General features: G+C 37.0%; 2 protein-coding genes across 4 annotated transcripts; both read left to right on the forward strand.

The window, feature by feature from the left end:
• Window positions 1-1309: 1309 nt before the first annotated feature.
• Window positions 1310-14762, forward strand: SPATA22 (spermatogenesis associated 22; the record flags this gene model as incomplete). 3 transcript variants are annotated; one of them, XM_080827221.1, is made up of 8 exons in its annotated part: window positions 1310-1352; window positions 3095-3223; window positions 5071-5131; window positions 5263-5358; window positions 8233-8566; window positions 10755-10884; window positions 11340-11437; window positions 14571-14762. In XM_080827221.1, 8 exons carry the CDS (start codon window positions 1310-1312, stop codon window positions 14760-14762), a joined length of 1083 nt encoding a protein of 360 aa, XP_080683347.1. The 3 variants fall into 3 exon arrangements, with proteins under 3 accessions (XP_080683347.1, XP_080683348.1, XP_080683349.1); XM_080827222.1 differs by having other exon boundaries at window positions 3095-3181; XM_080827223.1 differs by lacking the exon at window positions 3095-3223.
• A 5417-nt stretch (window positions 14763-20179) lies between these two features.
• Window positions 20180-21124, forward strand: LOC308357619 (olfactory receptor-like protein DTMT; the record flags this gene model as incomplete). The annotated part of the gene is made up of 1 exon (XM_080827291.1): window positions 20180-21124. One exon carries the CDS (start codon window positions 20180-20182, stop codon window positions 21122-21124), a length of 945 nt encoding a protein of 314 aa, XP_080683417.1.
• Between the last annotated feature and the right edge of the window lie 2402 nt (window positions 21125-23526).

The raw sequence follows: 23526 nt of genomic DNA on the forward strand, positions 1-23526 counted from the left end.
GCCATAATAGGCCCTCCTGGTCGCCATTTGAGACAGTGGGCTTTGGCGGGGGGAACTGGGGGAGGGGGTGTGTGTGTGCGCGCGTGTGTACATTGGACATACTTTTTGCTCATCGACGCTGTCAACCGCATTACTGTCATCGGGGTCCAGTTAGAAGTTGGGGTCGGGCAACTCAGGGTCCCTGACTCCATGGTCTGGGGGAGGATGCTTATTTTGTTTGCGTGGTATTCGGAAATGTAGTAACCCTTGTAAGCCCCTCTCTAGGTTCAATGGGTGAGTTACATAGGTAATTCTGTGATGAGAAAAAGTCGCACAACCTCTCTTTTTCTTCCTAGAATGACATCAAGAATATTTTCTAAAGGGCCTGCTATATCCGGCTTCAAGCCCAGGATGTGGAAACAAAGCAGAAATAGTCTCTGCACTTATGTTTCCCAAGTTTTATTTCTATAAGTGGTATTTGGACATTAATGTTTATCTCAGTACGATTTATGTTGTTGTATTCATGTCTGTTTTCCTCATTGGATAGTGAGTTTAGGAACAGAAATTACCTTGTTTACATTTGTGTTTTGCCTTTTCATGTAATAGGTAAGTGTTTGTTGAATTAAATTGGGATTGAAATATATTAGGACGCTGAACATGGAAAAAATTACAACATACTTTGTTGTAGAAGAAAAAACAAAAAAACTTCTTTCACTTGTTGGAGTTATGTAGACACTGAATAGAAACTTATTGTTACAATTATTCTGGATTTTGTGGCTTTAGTCTTTGATATTATATAATACAGGGGTCTCAAATTAATGGCCAAAGCAAGTGATCTGCACAGTGTTTTAAAGTGAGATAGAGCTTGTTCTCATGCGGTTAGTTCAGTTGTTTTTGTTTCGTTGGCTGCCTTGTAAGCATACCAGTTTGCCAGTGTTGTAGTCCATTTCCCTCTTTATAAATTTGTTTCAGAACTGTTGCTATTGTGGGTCCTTGGCCCTAGAATACATTAGGTAGATTGTGTGAAAATCCGTGCATGTTTAGGAAGAGAGGTATAGCCACCTTAGTCCTAACCAATTTCGAACAGAGCTGGAAAAGTAGATTGTTACAAATTCTTATGCAGGAAGAAAAGATGCTGTAAAGTGATTCCCTTATCAGGTTTGAAACCATAGTGTTAAATCATAATTTCAGTAATTACTAGGCTGAGAATTTGATTTTTTTGTTGATACAATTTGAGTTGCAAATTTCTTTCTTTGAAGATTTAGTCAAACAACTTCATTTGTAAATTTGGAATGCTAAAGAAAAGTTACAGACTTTGATATTGAAAAAAATGAAGAGAAACCTAAGTGAAAATTCAACTCGAAGTACAGCAGGTATTGAACAATTATATTCAATTTTATTTATTAAATTTTTATTTTAAATTTTGTATATTTTTATATATCATGTAAACCTTGTGAAGTTTATAGATGGAACATTTTGGAATGAACTTTTTAAAAAAGATTGAACATATAGTCTAGCCTCTTTACTTTTTAGGTCCAAGGAAATAAAATAACTTAGTCAAAACATTTAGTGGCAGAGGTAGGAGTAAAATGAAACATTCCTGGATTTACCCTAGCATTCTTTCTACAAACTTTATGTGCTTGAGTTGTTCACTTTTAAGCTGAAAACATAGAAATAGATTTATTTCTATTTGTATTTGTGACCTTCTTATTTAAAATATTTCTATCTCCCTAACAACTTCCCCTACCATTTCTGCTTTCCCAATTTATTAGTTAGTAAAAGGATAGAGGATAAGGATGAAGAGAACCAGGAGTCTAGTGATAATGCACAGTGAAGACAGTAGTAGCTATTTATGATAGCTGTACTGTATTCTAGCCATTTAATTATATGTATTAATTTATTTAATCCTTACACCAGCCCTCTGGGATAGGCATTATAATTATCATTCCTGTTTTCCAGATGAGAAACTTAGGCACAGAGAGGTTAAATAAGTAATTTATGAAGTGGCAGAGCCAGCATTTGGACCTAGGAATCTGGCTCTAGTGTTCATGCTCTTAATTACTATATTTCCCTCCTTCTCTGTGTATGTCATAATAGCAGAATGAGTTAAGGAAATTGCCCAAATTTGTACTTTGAAGTTGTGATTCAAACTCAGGCAGTCTGATTTTAGAGCTCACATAATTTTCCCAGCCTTTTATCATACAGTTATCACAGAGTCTACATTTTCCCCATAGTATACGTGTTGATAGATCAGCTAGGGTATGATCTAGTGGCAAGATAATCTGAACTGAGATTTAGGAAGCTTGGGTCCTATCTAGGTACTGTGCAAGCTTTTCAGACCCCTTTTTGTTTGAGATCCCTTCTAGTTTTAGTGTTTATAAATTCTGACTTTTGGCTTGACTTGAGATCCCAGGCCTCCCATCTGGAGGGCTTGGACGTAATATTTATTTATCCTCATGTGGATTGAATATTATCACTTTAAGCATTCAGAAAATGATCCCCAGAAAATATGCATTATAGACACCTGGAGTGCATGTTAAAATTGTAGTTTTGGATTCCAAACTAAATCTGTTGAAATAAAATCCATGAGAGTGGGGTCTAGGAACTGGCGTGTTAATGAAAATTCCATGTAAATCTTAGTCAGACTAAAGTTGGAGAACCATGGCCCTAAAGGGTGTGCTGTCACAGTCCAAAGAGTGGTTAGGGTTTTGGAAAGCATGGGTCAGAGTTTGGTTCTCCCTCACCTCTATTGTATTTGAAGTGCCCCCCTCCAGTTGACATGGTAATAAGAAGCACAGAAAGGAAATAAGGAAAACAAAAAGTGGATTTGGAAAGGGTTGGAGGGTGAGGAAGGAGATGGGAATTACTTCCAAACAAGTGAAATTAAGTCAGTGTTAATGTAGAACAGGAAAGGAGTTTTTAATAGAGACAAATGAGGTTATTTGGGACCCTAAAAAGAATGTAAAAATCAATCCAAAGATACAGAAATATATCTGTAATAAATATAAAATTAACATATTGAAGTAGACAAATCAAAGTTGTTATTATACACAATTATTCTATAACTAGATCTATTTGTCTATTATGTACTAATTTATTGGTACATTCAATTTAGGCTGTTTGCCTGTACCATTGTTCAATCAGAAGAAGAGGAATAGACAGCCATTAACATCCAATCCACTTACAAATGATCCAAGGAGCAGTACTGCTTCTGACAGTTATGATTTTCCTCCTTTACCACCAGGTAAGGAAATATGGTGAAAATTTTCAAAAAATAGGAATTAAGATTATAGAAAATTAACATTTTAATTTTATTACAATGGAAATAGAAAGTTTATTTTTTTTCTTCTTTCCCCTATCCAAATATAGGGATTACTTGGCTCTTTCTGAACATTCCAGTACAGTAGTTTGAGTTTCCTTGTCTACAAGGGTGGCTTAGCATTTAAATGGAGTATCTTAGATCTGAAACCTTTGTTCTAATGAAGTTGTAACCCACATTGTAAAGATTTGTTTTTTTCTTTTTCAAGATATATGGATATTGTGACTTAGGCATGTGGTGATAAAGAGTGGAGAAACTCAAGTTGCCTCAGGAATTGGGATATGTGTACACATGAACACAGGAAAAATGGGAGAAAATTTAGACCTTAGAAAGGATAGAAGCCTAAAATTTCTACTGCTTGGCTTTTTTCTTTTCTGAGCATTTTTGCTTTTCTTCATTTGTTACTTTATTTCTCTCATCCAGTTGGCTTCCTTATAACTTCAACTAGCCTGTGAACTAAATTGTCCTTGCTGGAAGTTAACATAGCCTTTTACTTCTAGTTCTCAGAGTCCACTGTTGACTGCCTTCTGTATCTTTTAATTAAATTCTAAAGACAGCCTTTGGTTCAGCACATCTTTTTAAGTAAGGTCAATAAAATTCTGGTTTAGCTTTATGATTAGGCCTCTCATCTCTGCAACAGTTAGCTGTGGTGGTGGGTGCTGAGAGGTCTTAATGTTTACTGACTTTTTATTTCTCTTCAGAAAAGGCACGGACAGACAGGCATTCTGAAATATACTTGGTATATGCTGATTGTATACATTTATATATTTTTGAGGATACCTTAAAAATCTTTAATAAGATCTTTTGCAACTAGAATTTTAAAATTTCTCTCCCTTCCTCTCTCTCCCGCACCCCTCCAGGCCTTAGTCTGCTTGTAAATCTATAATTATTTTCTTTTCTTCCACATTTGAGGAATTCAAAGTAGGAATTTTATGTTATTTTCATTTTTATTGACAAAAGAAAAAATCCATATGGATGTGCATAAATTGGCATTTATCTGATCATCCTCTGCCATCTAAAAAAATTCTTTGACATTTAAAGTATTTTTATAAATAGCGTGAATGTTGTCCTCCATAGGGAAATGTTCATCCTCCTGAAATACTGAACTGTCCAAGCTCTGAGCAGGATTAAAATCTGTCAGAGATGTAATATGATTCTTATATTGGGTAAGAGATAGGGCTAGATCAGTGTTTTTCAAATTTTCGTCTTGATCCATTAGTTTGGATGGGAAACAATCTTTAAAGAAGGAAATAGAAGAGAATAGAGTAGAATAGAAAATGTCAGGGTGCATCACACATGGTAAGGATACAAACTGATATTGCAGTTTTGTTATGTTCTCTCTCCTTTGTCTGTCTCTCTCTCTCTCATGTACACCATGCTTGTGTATATGTGTGTGCGCGCGCACATATATTCTGGGCTATGATGTACTTTTTGCTGTGGGTTGGGTTCAAAAAAATGGAAGAAACATTGATTACACTAAATTCATGCTACAAAGTACAAGGTACTACACTAGAACTGATCATGGAAAAGATACAGATTAAACTACTACCTTTGTTTAAAATATAATGAGAAAGGAAGACATCTATGAAAATTAATAAGGCAGGCTGTGACAAATTCCACAATAAAGTGCTGTTTGAAGAACATACCTGTACCTTCCAAGTCCTTTTCTTCTCCAGGCTTTTAGTTTTCCACCTATTAAATAAATATGAAGTGATTATTTTTAAAAAATGATATGTATCTTACTTTTGTCTATGCTATTTGTATCTTTTGAGATTGGGCTTGGGAAGCTGTGAATCCAGAGTTTCCTCCTTTAATGAAAACAATGAACACAGGGTAGGTGGAAAAATATATACCACTGACTATATGTGTCTGTTACTGACTGATGTTATTCTTCATTGTATATTTTACATTTCTTAGTTTGGAAACAAACTATTAATATTTAATAAGACCTATTTCTTTGAAAGGCAAATACCACATTCAGTTTCTCATCCTCTGAGAAGTCAAGATTCCATGTCTAAGTCTATTCAATTAAATACTGAAAGAAGCAAGAGTCACTGGAGGTGAGTTTCCTTAAGATTTTTCTTTTTTCTATCCCTTCTCTTTCCCCTCTTTGTCTCTCCTCCATTCCCTCTTCCTTCATCTCTTCTTCTTTTCTCAGGCAAAATTACATTTAGGAAATTTTTATGCTAAATAGTAACTAACCCCATAGAAGTATTAGCTACGTTTTATAAAAGAAGTTTAAAAATGCTATATAAGACTTTAAAAATAGGCAAATTTTTTAAAAAATGGGCAAATTTGTCAGTGAATATGTTTCCAAAGCATTCTTCACGTTATATCAAAATTTCTGCCTATATTTGTCATCATGCTACAGATCATTAATAATCTAATTGACAGTAGGTAAAGAGTCAGGAATAACTGTATTTTAGTGTTGGATATATTTAGGAATTGCCAACCAAATAGAATGGTGAATCTCACCCTAGTAAGAGAGCTCCATAAACAGAACAGAGTAAGAAGAAAGATGATGACCAAAATGCGTTTACATAAACAGTGGTAGGTTCTCAGGAAATGAAGATGACCGTCAAGGAAGATGGCGAGAATGCTCCTGGATTATTGCTATAAGTTTAATCCCTAAATATGATGAAAAAATAAATAGTTAGGGAAAGGACATGGATTATTTGTTAGGTTGGATTTTAGTATTCTTGAGTAACTAGTAACTACCGAAGGAAATAATTTTGGGAACAAAATATTAGAGAAACAACATCAAACATATATCTTGTATCAGTCTTGTTTAGTGCTGTGATACATTATTTTAATAATCCTTATAGCAATCCTGTAAAGTTAACATTACCTTCACTTTTATTAGAGATACCATATTTTTAAAGGGGAGAAACATTAATAAAATACTTAATAAGTACATCAAAACAATATATATATTTTAAAATTAGTTTTGATCATGCTGGTTTCCTCAGAACCAGTTAGTTACTTTCTTTAGAACCAGGGCTTATTACCTAGGCCATTCAGTGGTTTGAGATCGTCCTCAGAGGCACAGTTTCAGCTGCAGATGCTGTAAGAAAATGCCTTCTGACTGGCATTTGAGAATTTGAGAATTAGGTAACATTGTAATATGGACAGGCAGTCAGTATTAGATATTCCAATTTGAAATCATAGATAATCTATCAGACAGTTGGACTATAACAACAGAAAATCCAGGAGCAAAAACCATTTGAAAACCCAGGTAGGTGGCTGGTAATCTGCTGAAGCTCTTTTAACTGGTTCTCTGCTTAGGTTTAGAATCTCTGCTTTATCTTCACATCCATGTAGCTCCCGTTAAGAGCTTGTTCTTGGGATCTCATTGGACACCTAGATCCAAAGAGAAGGATGCAAAGCAGACACTACCCTTCCCTTCTCAGAAGCCACTATAGCTTTAGTGCCTTGCATGGTGGGGTTGGGATTTGAGGATGTGGCTGAGCTAGATTCGCTGCTGAAGCAGCCTCCTTGTGTGGGCTCACTCAGGAAGGTCAAAGGACTGTGGTTCTTCCAGGGCTTGTCCCCAGGCTAGGAGCGCCTCCTAGACAAAAATGTGGGAAGAAGTTAAAATGCATTATCAGTAAGGAACTGTGAGGGGTGCTTGGGTGGCTCAGTGGGTTAAAGCCTCTGCCCTTGGCTCGGATCCTGGGATCAAGCTCCATATCGGGCTCTCTGCTCAGCAGGGAGCCTGCTTCCTCCTCTCTCTCTGCCTGCCTCTCTGCCTACTTGTCTGTCAAATAAATAAATAAAATCTTAAAAAAAAATAAGGAGTTGTGAAACAAAGAGACTTTTCTAAATTGAATAATAAACATAATTTTTATAGCCATGAGAGGAGAAAGGCGAAGTTTGGTTTCTGTTTTCTCTACTGAAAATAAAATTGCTGTCATATGAAGAGGTGGTGAATGTAGGAAAAATTTTAAAGAGGTGTATCAGACAGTTAATTAATAAAAATATAAGTAATTTTTTTCCTGGATATTTTGCAGTTTGTGAGATTTATCAACTTTTAAAGGTTTGAAATTATTCATGATTTCTTCTGTCCTTATTTTCATACCTAATTTTGTACCTAATTTACTTAAGAAGGCTGCCCACATTAACAAGCTTCAGGCCCCATACAGTCTGGACTTGTGCCTGGTCACTAGGGAACCTATATTATTTTCTCTAACAAGGGATGAGTGGTATTATTTGCCCCCTTGTAATACCAGTGATATTTTCAGGAAAATTACTCAGAAATAAGAATTTGTGACCTGGATTAGTTTCTCTCTGTTGAACTCTTAACTGGTCTGCTTAGAAATTATACTTTGGATTTTGGCCTCATTAACATCATCTTCTCATCAGCTAATATAATTCACTTAGATTAATGTAGTTACTAAAATGTTGCAACAGATTCATTAATTGGACTTTTAAGCTATGTAGTAAAAGCATAAAATTTCTAATCAAAGGTATCTACTGCCTGTATTTATTCTCCTTGTGATTTAAAATCACGTATAAGCCATAACTTAACTTGTTAAAATTTTATTGTAGAAAATATAAAAAATAAATGCATAAAGTAGCAGGCAAATATCCTCAGAATCTTACTACTCAGAGACAACCACTGTCATATGAAAGCCTATAGTTTAAAAAATATACTTTATAACACTAGACTCTGAGTTGGGAGACTAGGATTCTCTGTGTTCCAGATTGACAATAACTTGCTGTATAACTTCAGGCAAGTTACTTTCTCGGTTTCATCACCTAAAAAGAGAGGTATGATCTATTGTAGAGTTGTTGTGATAATGTATTTGGAAGTTCCAACTAGTCAGTAGTTACAAAGTACTTTATAAATCATAATTTTTCACTATTAATTTTTTAAAAGAAGAAGTATAAAGAAACAAAAAAACTAATATTAATTTAAACAAAATCTATTACAGCTACGGGGATGGCAGCAAAAATACCAGCTGGAAAACATCGGACAGAAATGACATTAGGCCTCAGTGCAAAAGAACAAACCTGGTGGCAAATGATGGAATAAATTCCTGTTGGGGAACTCAGCAAGGGAAACAATTAAGAATATCAGAACCTCCTACCTTATCTCACCAAAGAGAAGACAAAGTACTCAGACAAACACATTTGTCAGAAATACCTGGCTCCACAATGAGAGGTCTAGACAAAAGCAGTGCTTTACAGGCATTTAAGCCTAGTTTTCAACAAAGTCTATTTAAGAAGAAAATTTTGGATGATATTCCAGAAAAAAGTAGTCTTAAGGTAAACTTTATAAATATGGATCATTTACATTTAAAAATATGAGATAAATACTTAAATTACAGAGATAAGAGCATTTAAAAATCAATCTCATGGCATGCATTACATGATTAACACAAATGCCTGGTCCCTGGTGTAGATGAATGTTTCAAAATATTTTCTTTGTGATTATGAATGACTGCTCCTTTTCATACTTGCCTTAGAGTGTCCTACTGGGTTCTGAATCTCACTGTTGACTGATTATTGAGATGATGAGAGTTTATCCATTACTTACAGAAATTTCTCCCAGTTCTTTATGTGTCAGTCTAATTTTTTGTAACGGGGGTCAGCAAACTCTTTTTTTAAAGGGCCAGATAGTAAATATTTTTTTACTTTATGAGTCATATTGTCTCTCTTAAGTATATCACTCAGCTCTACCATTGTAGTTTGAAAGCAACCGTAGACAATACATAAATAATAGACTTGGCTGTGTTCCAATAAAAGTTTACAAAAACAGACAACAGGTCAGATTTGGACTGCAAGCCAGAGTTTATTTTACTTTTCCAGCTTCATATTCCATAATCTACAAATTCTCTTATATACTAGCCATTTCAGACCTTTCACAATTCTCTGAACATGATATGCACTCTAATATGACTCTGCTTTGGTTTATTTTTTTCCCTATATCTATACATCAGCCTTACTTCCTCCTCTCACCACTCTTTGCTCTAATTGTTCTTTGTAAATATCTTTTATATATTTTGTGTGCTCGTTGTTCACTACCTTCCTTCCCTTGTACCCTGGCCCAAGAGACTCTTTACTCTCCATTCTCTGTGCTCTGGAAGGCTGAGTTGTCCTACGTAGTGCAGCCTCCTGAGGTCCCCAGGCTAGTTCTTGTTAGGGGTCAGCCAATGGGAGTTACTGGCAGAAAATCAGAGGGGAGGGAGTGAGGTTGGGTTTTCCTATTTTCTCCCTGTTTAAATGTTGTATTGTGGGCGGTAGCTGTCCCCAAATGATACAGCTCTTCCATGAGTCCAGCTTTCACAGGTGTGGTAATTTTATTTCTTTCCCTTGTCCTTTCAGCCTAGGAATAATAGAAGTCTCTTACTGCTGTTAGTCTCCAGGGCTTAAGTACCCTGTTTGTTTTGCCCATATACCTGTTAAGAAGTCTTTTCAACAAGCCATTTGGGCTAATTTTTTTTTTTTTTTTGCTAGAAATTTGACTAATGTAGCATATATCATAGTGGCTTTCAACCTTATGTTTCCTTGTACAAAAGAATGATAGTTACCTTAGTAACAATTGTTCATTATGGCAGTAGTTCTCAATGGGAGGTTTTCATATCTTGGTTAGGAAGGGGAGGAGGAGGGAAGGTAACTATAGTTAGAAAAAAAAGTCCCATCAAGTGTTCTTTGATGTGCTGCCACCCTCACAAGGGAAAGTACCCTCTTCCCTCCTGAAATTAGTACTTGACGTACTGTATTCTTAGTTGATCTTTAAAAATGCCAAACACATTCTCATCTTAGGGCCTTTATATTTTGCTGTTCCCTCAACCCTCACTTAACAACCTATTTAAAATAATAATTCCTATTTCTCTTTATCCTTTTACTCTGTTTTTCTTTAATTCATAAGATATATTAATTCCTAACATTCTATTATGTATTTATTTGTTTATTTTCTGAATACTCCATTAGAGGGCAATATCGGTGAGGTATCTTGTCTGTTTTGTTCAGTGGTGGTTCCTCATTAGCTGTGTTTCGCACATAGTAAATGCCAGTAAGTACTTTTGGAATGAACGAGTGAGTGTGTTTGGCTCCCCTGTTAGAGTGTGAACACATTAGGGAAAGGAACTGTGTTTTATGCACCTGTGTTTATCAGAGGATTGGCACACAATGCTCTAAAAATATTCAGTGAATAAACAAATGAGTGCGTGAATGTCCATACAAATAATTTTCTTCTTGGTTTATTGTCTTCAAGTATATCTAGTTTCTCCTCTTATACACTGCTAATGATGTCTTTAAGGGAATAACTACTAAAATTTTCAATATTTTCTTATATATTCTATACCTAAGGACCTAGAATCTTTACATGGAAAGTGAAAGAGTATGACAAGGAAAAAAAAATGAATCGCTTCTCGGCCTTTTGGCTAAGATCAAGTGTAAAAAAAAAAAAAAAGAAAGGTTTTTCTAATGCTATGTTTTTATTTTTCAAAAGGAAAGCTCATTTTATCAGTTAAAGCTTAAGGAAAAAGATAATTCTTTAAGAATTATATCTGCAGTTATTGAAAGCATGAAGTACTGGCGTGAACATGCACAGAAAACTGTACTTCTTTTTGAAATATTGGGTAGGTATAGTACTTTGGAAAACCTCAGTAATACTATTTGGACAATAGTTTTGAATGTCTATAGGAATACCTAGGGGATCTTAAAAATAAAATTTGCAAAAGATTATGGTTTATTAGGATTTTCTTCATTTTTTTAGATTTGTTATTGATTTGTGTGACTTAAGACGTATTTAGTTATTTTTGGTAGTATTTTGATTCATAATGTTAAAATGGGAAAGATTGTTACAGGGGCTCTGTCTTAACTCCTGAGTTGAATAGGGCCAGAAATTTTGTTTTCCTTAGTATATAACAGTTTCAGAGATATTGTTCCCGCTTAAGATGTAGTCTTTATTATTGTATAAATAAAACTAGAAGAGCTTTGTGTCGGAATAGTTATTTAAATATTAGTCCCCACTGATAAATTTTATTTGCATTTTACCAGCACTGATTTTCTCCCCTATTTTAATGTTGCTTAGCTGTTCTCGATTCAGCTGTTACACCTGGTCCATATTATTCAAAGACCTTCCTTATGAGAGATGGGAAAAACACTCTGCCTTGTGTATTTTATGAAATAGTGAGTATTTGTTTAAATATTCTTTGCAAAGCTTGTGCCAACCAAACATACAAAGGCTGGCTATAATTCCATCATAGTAGAAATTCTGTTAACAGTTTGGTATTACTTTCAACATTTTGTTTGGTTTTAATTCTGACTTTAAAGTTTATTTGTTCAGCTAATAGAGATAACCTACTGTGTGCCAGGTGCTATGCTAGATGCAAGGGATACAAAGTAGAATACAAGTGCTAAACAGCTCTTTCTCTCAGAGTTTATTGTAGTCTCAGAAAGAGGTACAGAAATGTTACATTGTGGTATGATAAGTGGTAGGTAGAGGTACGTACAGTGTGCTATAAAAGTAGACAGGATGGGGCAGATCAGAGAAAGACTTTTCAAGAATGTAGTAACTTATCTTAACATGTTTAAAGAGTAATAAATGAAGCCAAAGTGTGTTGGGGGAGGGGAGAGATGGGAGGAATGAATTCTTAGGTGAGAGGGCAGCATATGCAAGGACATGAAGCTGAGAGCGTGGATTGTAGAGGAAACTGCACATAGTTTATAATCAACAGTGTGTGGAAGGACAGTGGTTCTGAAGTTGGAGGAAGGCAGGGAGTGGGCTGGGATTTAGGAAAGATTCTTGGTGACGAATAAGGCTGCAGGTGACAAAGGAGGCTGGAGACTTTGTAAAACTTACATACTTTGTAGAAGAGTTTGGTATTAATTCTGAAATCAGACTTGGATTCCAATTTTTACCCCACTATTTACTAGCTTTATGACCTTGAGTAAGCTGCTTAAATTCCCTGAGTTTTTTTAATCTGTAAAATGGGAAGACTAATTCCTACCGAAAGATTGTTTTGGAGATTAGATAATAAAATGTATGAATGTACATCTTCTGACACATAGTAGATGAAAAAAAGTAATTATATTACTAATTTCTGTAATATCTTTAATGCTTATTTTTCTCTAGTCTGTTAAGTTTAAAAATCTTTTATTGAGGGCACCTGGGTGGCGCAGTTGGTTGGGCGTATGCCTTCGGCCTAGGTCATGGTCCCAGAGTCCTGGGATTGAGTTCTGCATCAGGCTTCCTGCTCAAGCGGGGAGCCTGCTTCTCCCTTTGCCTCCTCTGCTCACTCTGTTTCTCATGAATAGATGAATAGAATCTTTAAAAAAATCTTTTATTGAAGTATAACATATACCTAAAAGTATACAAATCATAATTGTACAGTTCTGTGATGTACCTATGACATATCACAAAGTGGACATTACCAAGGCTAAGAAAAAGAACATTGCTGTCACTCCATGCATCCTGTGTCTCCTCCCATTCTCTACCTCCTCTCTCCTACCTAAAAGCAACTACTATGCTGATTTTTAATATCACAAAATAAATCTGTTTAGTTTTGAACCCTATATAAATAGTATTATATGGTATGTCTTTAAAATCTTTCCCTCAACACAATGTTTGTAAGATTCTTCTGTTATTTCGTGTGCTGTAGTCTATTTATTTATATTTCCATGTAAAATATTCTGTTGTAAAACAATTTAGCTTTCTATTCTACTGTTGGTGATATCCAAGTTTCCAGATTTTTTGCTGTTATGAATAATATTCTATGAATAGTCTTGTATATATCTCTTGTGCATATACACACATTTCTGTTGAGCATATACCTAGAAGTAAAATCACTGCATCATAGTTCATGTGTATGTTCCAATATAGTAGTAATTTACCAAAGAATTTTCCAAAGGTTTGTACTTATTTACACTCTCACAATCAGTGTAGACGAATTAACAGTTTTTCTGTATTCTTATCAACACTTAGTACTGTCAGTCTTTTTTATTTCAGCTATGTAGGTTTTTAGTGCTACCTTACTTTTCTGCAGTTCCCTGGTACCTAATGAGGTTGAACACCTTGTATGTTTACCGGCCACTTAGACACCTTCTTCTGTAAAGTCTTTTCAGGCCTCTTGCTCTTTTCTATTGAGTTATTGTTTTATCGTTACTGATTTATCGGAGGTTTTTTGTGTGTGACTATTTTGGGTACAAGTTATTTGTCCATTATTTGTATTGCAAATTTTTTCTCATACATCATAGTGTGCTTTTTTAGTCTTTTATTTTTTTTAAAGATGTATTTATTTATTTGACAGAGACACAGTGAGAGAGGGAGAAGTAGGCTTCCCACCAAGTAGGGAGCCCAATGCGGGGCTCGATGCCAGGCTTGATCATGACCCAAGCTGAAGGCAGACGCTTAATAACTGAGCCACATGGGGCCCTGCTTTTTTAGTCTTAGTGATGGCTGTTGAGGAACAGAAATTCTGCTTTTTAATATAGCCTTTTTAGCAATTATCAATGCTACCTTTTATACCTAGTGTTTTTTATGACCATTTGGTGAAGGGAATTCCAGAATATTCACCTTTAATTAATGATTCAGAAGATTTGATGTTGGCTGGTCTTTTTCCATCTTACTAATCCCATGAAAGGTGTAGCCCTTTTGGGTACCAACCCTAAGCCGAGAGTGAGAGTGGTGACCAGAATCTCTTTTCCTTGGGAGCCTCTGATTCTGTTTTTTATCTCCCAGTCCTAGGAGCCTGTCAAAACCTCTGCTCAGTTTCTTAGACTCTCAACTGCCTTGACTGTTCTTGACAGATAATCTCAAGGGGAAACATTCCTAAATGTCAAGACCCACTTTGGACTTCTGTCTTTTCCCAGATGGGAGTCTCTCTACTCCCTCACTGCATTGGTATCTCTCTAATGTCTATGAGGAGATTTAAAAATATTTCATCCACCTATTGAGTTGTTCTTAGCTAGAGAGTTGGTCTGAACTACCTGGTCTGCTGTCTACTGGAAGTGGAACTCTAGCAGTCTAATAAAGTGAATAATTCATGTGCCATTACACTGGGAGTTATTCAGTCTTTTAAGACCAATAGCTTACCAGCTTGTAAGAATCCCTACCCAAGTGAATGTCTTTCTTCTGTGGCAGGACACCCATATATGCCTGGCTATCTTGGTCTTACAGGCAGTGGGGCCCTAAATCAGGTTGAGGGAATTACAGCTTTTTGGGATGATTCATATTTAGTTGGTCATATGATTAGTTTTAAAAAAACTGAAATTCAGATGAAGTAAATAATAACTTCTTTGATATTTATTTTTTTAAAAACAGGATCGTGAACTTCCAAGACTGATTAGAGGCCGAGTTCATAGGTGTGTTGGAAACTATGACCAGAAAAAGAATATTTTCAAATGTGTTTCTGTTAGACCAGCATCTGTTTCTGAACAAAAAACTTTCCAAGCATTTGTTAAAATTGTAGATGCTGAGATGAAGTATTATACTGATACAATGAATGAAATTTAAATAGTAACAAGGGAAGTTTAAATATTATAATTTAAAGCATTTTCCTATTGTTTAAATGATCATCTCTGTGCTTATAGCTGCTGTTTTTTGTAGTTCATTTGTTGAATTAAAATATTTCAATCCTTTTAAATGTGGAGTTTTTTTAATGAAAATGGTACATTTGCTAAAATTAAACAACCATTCCTAGATAAAAATCCTCAAAATAGTAGGAATAGATGCTTATTTAACGTGATGTAATAATATATTTGAGTCAGCCCAAAAGACAACATCATGCTTAATGGGAAAATATAGGGACATTCCCACTAAAATCGGGAATAAGACAAGGGTGCCCACTATCGGTACTGTTACTAAGAATTACACAAGAACTGCTAGTCTATGCAGTTTATTTAATTATTTCAAATATTTAGTGTGCATATGTAATATATATTTATATATAATTTACACTTAATTCTCTATTTTCCTATATCTGTCCTTCTAAAATGCATCTGCACTCTGGTCTTTCCTTCCTACCTCTCCCTGCCCTCATTTTTAAGATCTCAATTGCTCACCGCTCTATAAAACAAATAAGTAGAGGGGAGTAATAATCTCCAGCTTCAAAAGCAATCAATTAAGATGGAGAAATCCCTTGGAAGGTACATGGAAGGAGGATGCAGAGGATGAGAGCAAGTTCTTTTCTGGCTTCGCAGTTACTGCCTTATACCAAAGTTGTGATGCCAGTTGGGAGATCACATCCCAAAAGATTGATGTATACTTCTATAGATTATGAACGAGGAACCCATACATGGTGCTACTTCTCCCATAGCCATGATATATGGGTCTGGGAATCAAGAGGTGGTAGCAGGACTGACTTTTGTCATTATTGCACCAAATGATGACCTCACAAAATTTTTGCTTCCCACTCCGACAATTTTAGGCTTCTGGTTTAGCGATTTTACTTTCTGTTATAGTCTGGGTTGTTCAAAATGCAAACAAAAATCTTAATATTTGCTGGTATTTTTTTGGTACTGTTATCTCACAGGAAGAGACAGAAGGGTATAAATAATGAAGAAAGGACAACCAATAACTGGGGTGGCTTATTAAGTTGACCACTACTGGTGAATAAGGCTTGTTGAAATGCATCATTGAACTGTCCACCTTAGTGAAAATGGGAAGCATATATTCCTTAGCTCTCACCACTTGTTTTTTTTAAGGGTTGGCACATGGGTCCTGAACTCCCTTACATTTTCAGGTGTGTACGCATCGGTATTAAACTGGCTACCTGTGATATTCTACTCCGTGGAAGCAGAAAAACCCTATGACAGGATGCAATAAGCAGGTGGAGCAGGCCTAAGGTAATATAGTTAGATTATATCTCTGTGAAGCTGGTTAAAGTCTGCAGAACTGGTAACTGCAGCTGTAGCTGGAATAAAAGATGTCTGAGAGAATCTGAAGTGCTGCACAAGAAGTTTCTGGTACAGCTCCTAAGGAATGTTTCTACCAGGATTGCTTTAATGGTTCTATTCTATGGGAAGCTGAGACTGCCACTTGGCCATTTTAGGTTTTTTGTGTTACTGAACCAACAGGCAAAGAAAGGAGCTATGATACTGTCTGGAGTAATTAAATCTAAATTAACAATAGAAAATTGGATTTCTCTACACAATGAGGAAAGACCATGCCTGGTATCCAGGAGGTTCTTTGGAGTACTACTTAGTAAAAGATAATGGAAAACCATAGTGACCCAATAAAGACATCAACACTGAGGATTTGGACTCGCAAGGAATGAAAGTTGAGTGTAAAGAAACCATGTAGCTACAGTGATACACATAGAGGAAATATGGAAGAAGGAGTTATACATATTAGCTATGGCCTTATGACCAATACAGAGTAAGAAACAACTGGAAACTAGGAGGTAATCTGACACATGTGGATAGTGGTGGCAAGATGCTATTAAGGTTTCCTATAGATGTAAGAAGCTAAACATACCTTAGTGGAATGAAAATCTGGGTTTCTTTTCCATCACTGCATGAGGAAAAATTGAAATTATCTGGGAGAGTTACCTTTTATTCCCGTACTTCCTATGCATCTGCATATGATTGGGTCATAGGGATCTAATCTTTATTAGCTGCAGGTTTATCTCTCCCCTTGAGTATGTTTATGAGAAACTGGGTTGTAGTGAGAGGTGATGCCACCCTGGGAATTTTTCCAAAATACGTCTTTCATGGCACTTTGTTCTAAGACCACTGATGATGACTTCTTGCCCGCAAGATAAAGCCTTTTACCCTGTAAGATATATTAGGAATTCATAGCCTTGTCCCTATTCCTTTCTATGGCTTCTCCAAGCATCCTCTTTGACCTCCCAAAAGGAAGGCTCCAGCCCCATGGGACTACTGTCCATTCCCTAAACAGGGAGTGATTAAGCATCCATATTATGAACTTCTCTCCTTCCCCACCTTCCCCCAAAGTATGATCAGTGATGTAATCAGTCACTGATCCAGGACTCAGAGCATTTGTCCCAAGGTCCTGGGTAATTTCTGTGTCTTTAATGAGTTCCTTTAGGATCTAGACTCCTCTGGGATCCAGGGCCCCTTAGGCCCAGGGATGTATAGAATGGGAGATTTGAGAAGGGATGTTGCAGACACAGGTGATGACTACAAAAGCTGGCACTTCACATGTCTTAGTAAATAAAGGGAAACAGGACCTTAAGTTAGTGTGCTGGTACCACCCTCAGGCATACTGGGTAGGTTGGGCAAAGGGTGAATGAGCTGGTCCATTAGGATCCTTCTAACCCAAGAGTCTTGTTTTCCCAGGTTGTGTGACATTCTGCAGGATAGGTTCTTCAGGTATGATAATCCTCCTCTTCTTCATCTCCCTGCCTCCTGAGACTTCCCTACATTCTAGAAATATTTTGACTGATGTTCACCATCAGTTACACCAGTTACATCAGTTCACCAGTTACATTTTGTCTTTTTTTTTTTTAAGATTTTATTTATTTGACAGAGATCACAAGTAGGCAGAGAGGGAGGCAGAGAGAGAGAGGAAGGGAAGCAGGCTCCCCGCTGAGCAGAGAGCCCGATGCGGGGCTCGATCCCAGGACCCTGAGATCATGACCCGAGCTGAAGGCAGAGGCTTTAACCCACTGAGCCACCCAGGCGCCCCCATTATGTCTTTTTTAAAAATAATATTCATAAATATTGCTATATAAGATCTCAAATCCAGAAATTACCTTTATTTCTTCCTTTTATCCCCAAATTACTAAATCTCAAGATCCATCAGTTTCATTTTTTTTTTTTTACAGCAATATCACTGAATCTTGTGGATACAGGAAAAGGAAATAGTGATGGTGTGGATGTATACTGGGTCGGCTATTTAGGTTAAAGAGCAGCATAGTTGAAGTTCAAATTTTCCATGAGTAACAAGGTTATGTCAGGCAATTCTATAATAAAGTGCTGAAAGTTATTAATTTTTGTTCTAAGATGATTTAGTAGAAGTAAATATTCTAATAGAAGTTTGCTGTCTCTAAAGTTGAAGGAATGCATGTCTCAGCCAATGAATATTTACGAAACATGGCTATAACGAGGCACTGTGCCAGGTGCTGACACTTCTGCAGTCATGAAGGCAGACGTGGCCTTTCCTGCATGTTTACAATCCAATAGAGAGAACAGCTGTAACCAATCTCCTGGGTATTCAGTGCTTGAGGGACAAGTATGGGATGCCTGGAAAACATAGTAGCAGGTTCTTACTTGGTCTGGGGAAGGGGGCCAGGAGAGATACAGCTGAGTAAATGACATGTAATATGGCTGAAGGCTAAGTAGGAACAAACCAGGTGAAGAGGGAGCAGAGAGAGGAAGATGCTAGGCAGAGGGAACAGCAAGTAGAAAAGATTAGTGGCAAGAAATTGTGCCTTTCAAGCCCAGCATTTCTGGAGAGGTGAATGTGAGTGTCACTATGGGGCCAGGTGAAGCTGTGGAAGTCAGCCATGGTCAGGTCTTGAAGCCCCTTTTGTGCAATTCCTTTGAGAGGAATTTTGCTTTTTATCTTTTTAAAATGAGATTTTATCTATTTATTTGAGAGAGAGTATGAGAAAGAGAATGAGTAGGTGGGAGAGGCAGAGCTCTCTGCAGAGCAAGGAGCCTGATGCAGTACTCAATCCCAGGGCTCTGGGATAATGACCCAGGCCAAAGGTAGATGCTTAACTGACTGAGCCATCCAGGCATCCCTTGACTTTTTTTTTTTTTTAAAGATTTTATTTATTTATTTGACAGAGATCAGCATCCCTTGACTTTTATCTTAAGAGCAATGAGAATTCCATGAAGACGTTAGGGAGAATGATGATTCAGATTTCCATCTTAGAATGCCACAGTATGAATGAAGGATATTGAAGGAGAGAAGTTTTTTTTGTTGTTGTTTGTTTTTTTAAAGATTTATTTGTGAGAGTGAAAGAGAGAGGGCATGAGTGGGGGAGGTCAGAAGGAGAAGCAGATACCCCACTGAGTGGGGAGCCTGATGTGGGACTCAATCCTGGGACTCCGGGATTATGACTTGAGCTAAAGGCAGATGCTTAATGGACAGAGCCAGAAGGAGAAAATGTTCAAGTGTGGAAGCAGGGAGAAAAGTGAAGAGAAAAGAGGCTGTTCCAATAGTACAGACAAGACATGATGTCAGCCCAGTCAGGATAGTGAAGGTTGAGATAAGGAATGGATGAATGAGAAAGAGGTTTAATGTGGCTGAATCTTTAGGATGTGTTGACAGATTGGATATTGAGGATGAGAGAGGATGGAAGGAAAGAAAACTCTTAGGTGTATGCCTTGTGCCTGGATTTCTTTTACTGAGATGTGAGAGATGTAGAGGCACAGGTTGGGAGGGGGGCAGGGTGAGATCATGAGTTTTATTTGTGATCTGTTGCACCAAAGATGCTTGTAATTGTATATGAAGAGATAATCACTACGCAATTGATGATATAGTTTCTGAGGTGATAGAGGTTTATCAATGAGATTTAGATGGTAATTTATGCCATGGGAATAAGCCATTCTTTTAGGGCTGCGTATGTGGTGTTATAAGAGAACAGTATTTAGGGAAAAGCCCAAGAAAACACCAATACATAAGATACCGTTATAGAAGACACCAATCACAGTTACTGAGAATGAAGGGCTGAGAACCAGGATTATCACACAGAAGATAAGAGATAAGAGTGTTTCAGAAGAGAGGGAAGAGTCAACCATTTAACATTTTAACAACCATTGTTAAATAGGAATGAGTGAGAAATGAAAAAAACAAGTCTGAAAGTGATTGGATTTAATGATTTGTTATATTGTGGTTACAGAATGTTGTTCTGGATAATGAGAGTGAAATAAATTATTGCAGAACAACTTACCGTGTATCATAGAAATTGTTCATTTTTATTCAGGTTTATAATGGACAAAAAATACTGGACACAGAGCATGACAAGAAAGAATCAAACTGTCATCTCAGAATTTGTCCTCCTGGGCCTGCCCATTGATCCAGATCAGCGAGACCTGTTCTATGCCCTGTTCCTGGCCATGTATGTTACCACTGTCCTAGGGAATCTTATCATCATCATCCTCATTCGCTTGGACTCCCACCTCCACACGCCCATGTATTTGTTTCTCAGCAATTTGTCTTTCTCTGATATCTGCTTCTCTTCTGTGACCATTCCCAAGTTGTTGCAAACCATGCAGAGCCAAGTCTCCTCCATTCCCTATGCTGGCTGCCTGACCCAGATGTACTTCTTCCTGTTTTTTGCAGATCTAGAGAGCTTCCTCCTGGTGGCCATGGCCTATGACCGCTATGTGGCCATCTGCTTCCCTCTGCACTACACCAGCCTTATGAGCCCCAAGCTCTGTCTCTCCCTGGTGGTGCTGTCCTGGGTGCTGACCATGTTCCACGCTATGTTACACACTCTGCTCATGGCCAGATTGTGGTTTTGTGCAGACAACAAAGTCCCCCACTTTTTCTGTGATATGTCTGCTCTGTTGAAGCTGGCCTGCTCTGACACTCGAGTTAATGAGTTGGTGATATTTATCATGGGAGGGCTCATTCTTGTCATCCCATTCCTGCTCATCATCATGTCTTATGCACGGATTGTGTCCTCCATACTCAAGGTCCCTTCTGCTAGGGGTATTCACAAAGCCTTCTCCACCTGTGGCTCCCACCTCTCTGTGGTGTCTCTCTTCTATGGGACAGTTATTGGTCTCTACTTGTGCCCATCAACTAATAATTCTACTGTTAAGGAGACTGTCATGGCCATGATGTACACTGTGGTCACCCCCATGCTGAACCCCTTCATCTACAGCCTAAGGAACAGAGACATGAAGGGGGCCCTGGGAAGAGTTCTTTTCAAGAAGAAAATTACCTTGCCTGTATAATGGTAAAGCTGGGAACTTTTACATTATTTTATCAAGTAGATACATTGATATTAATATCAGAATATTGACCCAGGTCTTTTTTCACTATGACATTTTCTGTTTAAATGACATACTATTCTGTTCCATTGATCTATGTGTCTGTTTTTGTGCCAATACCATGCTGTCTTGATCACAGCTTTGTAATATAGCTTGAAGTCAGGGACTGTGATGCCCCCAGCTTTGGTTTTGTTTTTCAACATTCCCCTGGCAATTTGGGGTCTTTTATGTTTCCATATAAATTTTAGGATTGTTTGTTCCAGCTCTGTGAAAAATGTTGATTATATTTTGATAGGGATTCCGCTGAAAGTGTAGATTGCTTTGGGCAGCGTAGATATTTTAATAATGTTTATTCTTCTAATCCATGAACATGGAATGTTTTTCCATCTCTTTGTGTCTTTCTCAATTTCTTTCATAAGTGATCTGTAGTTTCTACAGTATAGATCCTTTACCTCTTTGGCTAGGTTTATTCCTAGGTATCTTACACTTTTGGTGCTATTTTAAATGGAATTGATTCTTTAATTTCTCTTTCTTCAGTTACATTGTTAGTATATAGAAATGCAGCTGATTTCTGTGCATTGATTTTGTATCCTGCCACATTGCTGAATTGCTGTATGAGTTCTAGTAATTTTGAGGTGGAGTCTTTTGGATTTTCCACATAAAGTATCATGTCATCTGTGAAGAGAGAGAGTTTGACTTCTTCTTTCCCAATTTTAATGCCTTTTATTTCTTTTTGTTGTCTGATTGCTAAGACTTCTAGTAATATGTTGAACAAACGTGGTGAGAGTGGGCATCCCTGTGGTGTTCCTGACCTGAAGGAAAATCTCTCAGATTTTCCTCATTGAGAATGATATTCACTGTGGGCTTTTCATAGATGGTTTTTATGATACCAGAAATGGACTCTGAACTCTATGGTCAACTAATATTTGACATATGAGGAATGAATATCCAATGCAAAAAAGACAGTCTCTTCAATAAATGGTGCTGGGAAAATTGTATAGCCACAGAAGAATGAAACTGGACCATTCTGTTACACTATACATAATGATAAACTCAGAATGGATGAAAGACTTTGACGTGAGATGGAATCCATCAAAATCCTAGAGGAGAACATAGCCAGTAACCTCTTTGACATTGGCCACAGCAATTTCTTTCAAGACACCTTTTTAAAGGCAAGGGAAACAAAAGCAAAATTGAACTTTTGGGATTTCGTCAAGATAAAAAGCTTCTGCACAGCAAAGGAAACAGTCAACAAAACTAAGGCAATCTATGGAATGGGAGAAGATATTTGCAAATGACATTACAAATAAAGGGCTGGTATCTTGTTAATTTTTACCATTTTAACTGGTGTAAGGTGGTGTATCATTGTGGTTTTGATTTGTATTTCCCTGATGGTTAGTGATGTTGAGCATTTTTTCGTGTGTCTGTTAGCCATTTGTATGTTTTCTTTAGAGAACTGTCTGTTCATGTCTTCTGCCCCATTTCTTAACTGGATTATTTGGTGGTGGTGGTGGTTGTTTTTTTTTTCAGGTGTTGAGTTTGATAAGTTCTTTATAGATCTTGGATACCAGCCCTTTATCTGTAATGTCATTTGTCAAACTCAACACCTGAAAAAAAATTCAGTCACGAAATGGGGCAGAAGACATGAACAGACACTTCTCCAAAGAAAACATACAAATGGCTAACAGACGCATGAAAAAATGTTCAACATCACTCACCATCAGAGAAATACAAATCAAAACCACAATGAGATACCACCTTACACCAGTTAAAATGGCAAAAATTAACAAGACAGTAAACAATAAATGTTGGCAAGGATGTGGAGAAGAAAGGGGAACCCGCTTACAGTGGTAATGCAAGCTGGTACACCCACTCTGCAAAGCAGTATGGAGGTTCCTCAAGATGTTAAAAATAGAGCTACCTTACAACCCAACAATTCTCCTACTAGGTATTTACCCCAAAGATATAGATGTAGTGAAAAAGAAGGGGTATATGCACCCCATTTTTCATAGCAGTGATGTCCACAATATCCAAACTGTGGAAGGAACTGAGATGTCCTTCAACAGATGAATGGATAAAGAAGATGTGGTTCATATATACAATGGAATATTACTCAGCCACCAGAAAGGATGAATGCCTACCATTTGCATCAACATGGATGGAACTGGAGAGGATTATGATGGGTAAAATCAGCCAAGCAAAGAAAGACAATTATCATATGGTTTCACTCATATGTGGAACATAAGGAATAGCATGGAGAATCATATGGGCAGTGAGGGAGCTCTGAATGGGAAGAAATCATAGAGGGAAACAAACCATGAGAGACTCTGGACTCTGGGAACCAAATGAGGGTTACAGAAGGGAGA

Source organism: Martes martes, assembly GCF_963455335.1.
Source record: "Martes martes genome assembly, chromosome: 16".
NCBI lineage: Eukaryota > Metazoa > Chordata > Mammalia > Carnivora > Mustelidae > Martes > Martes martes.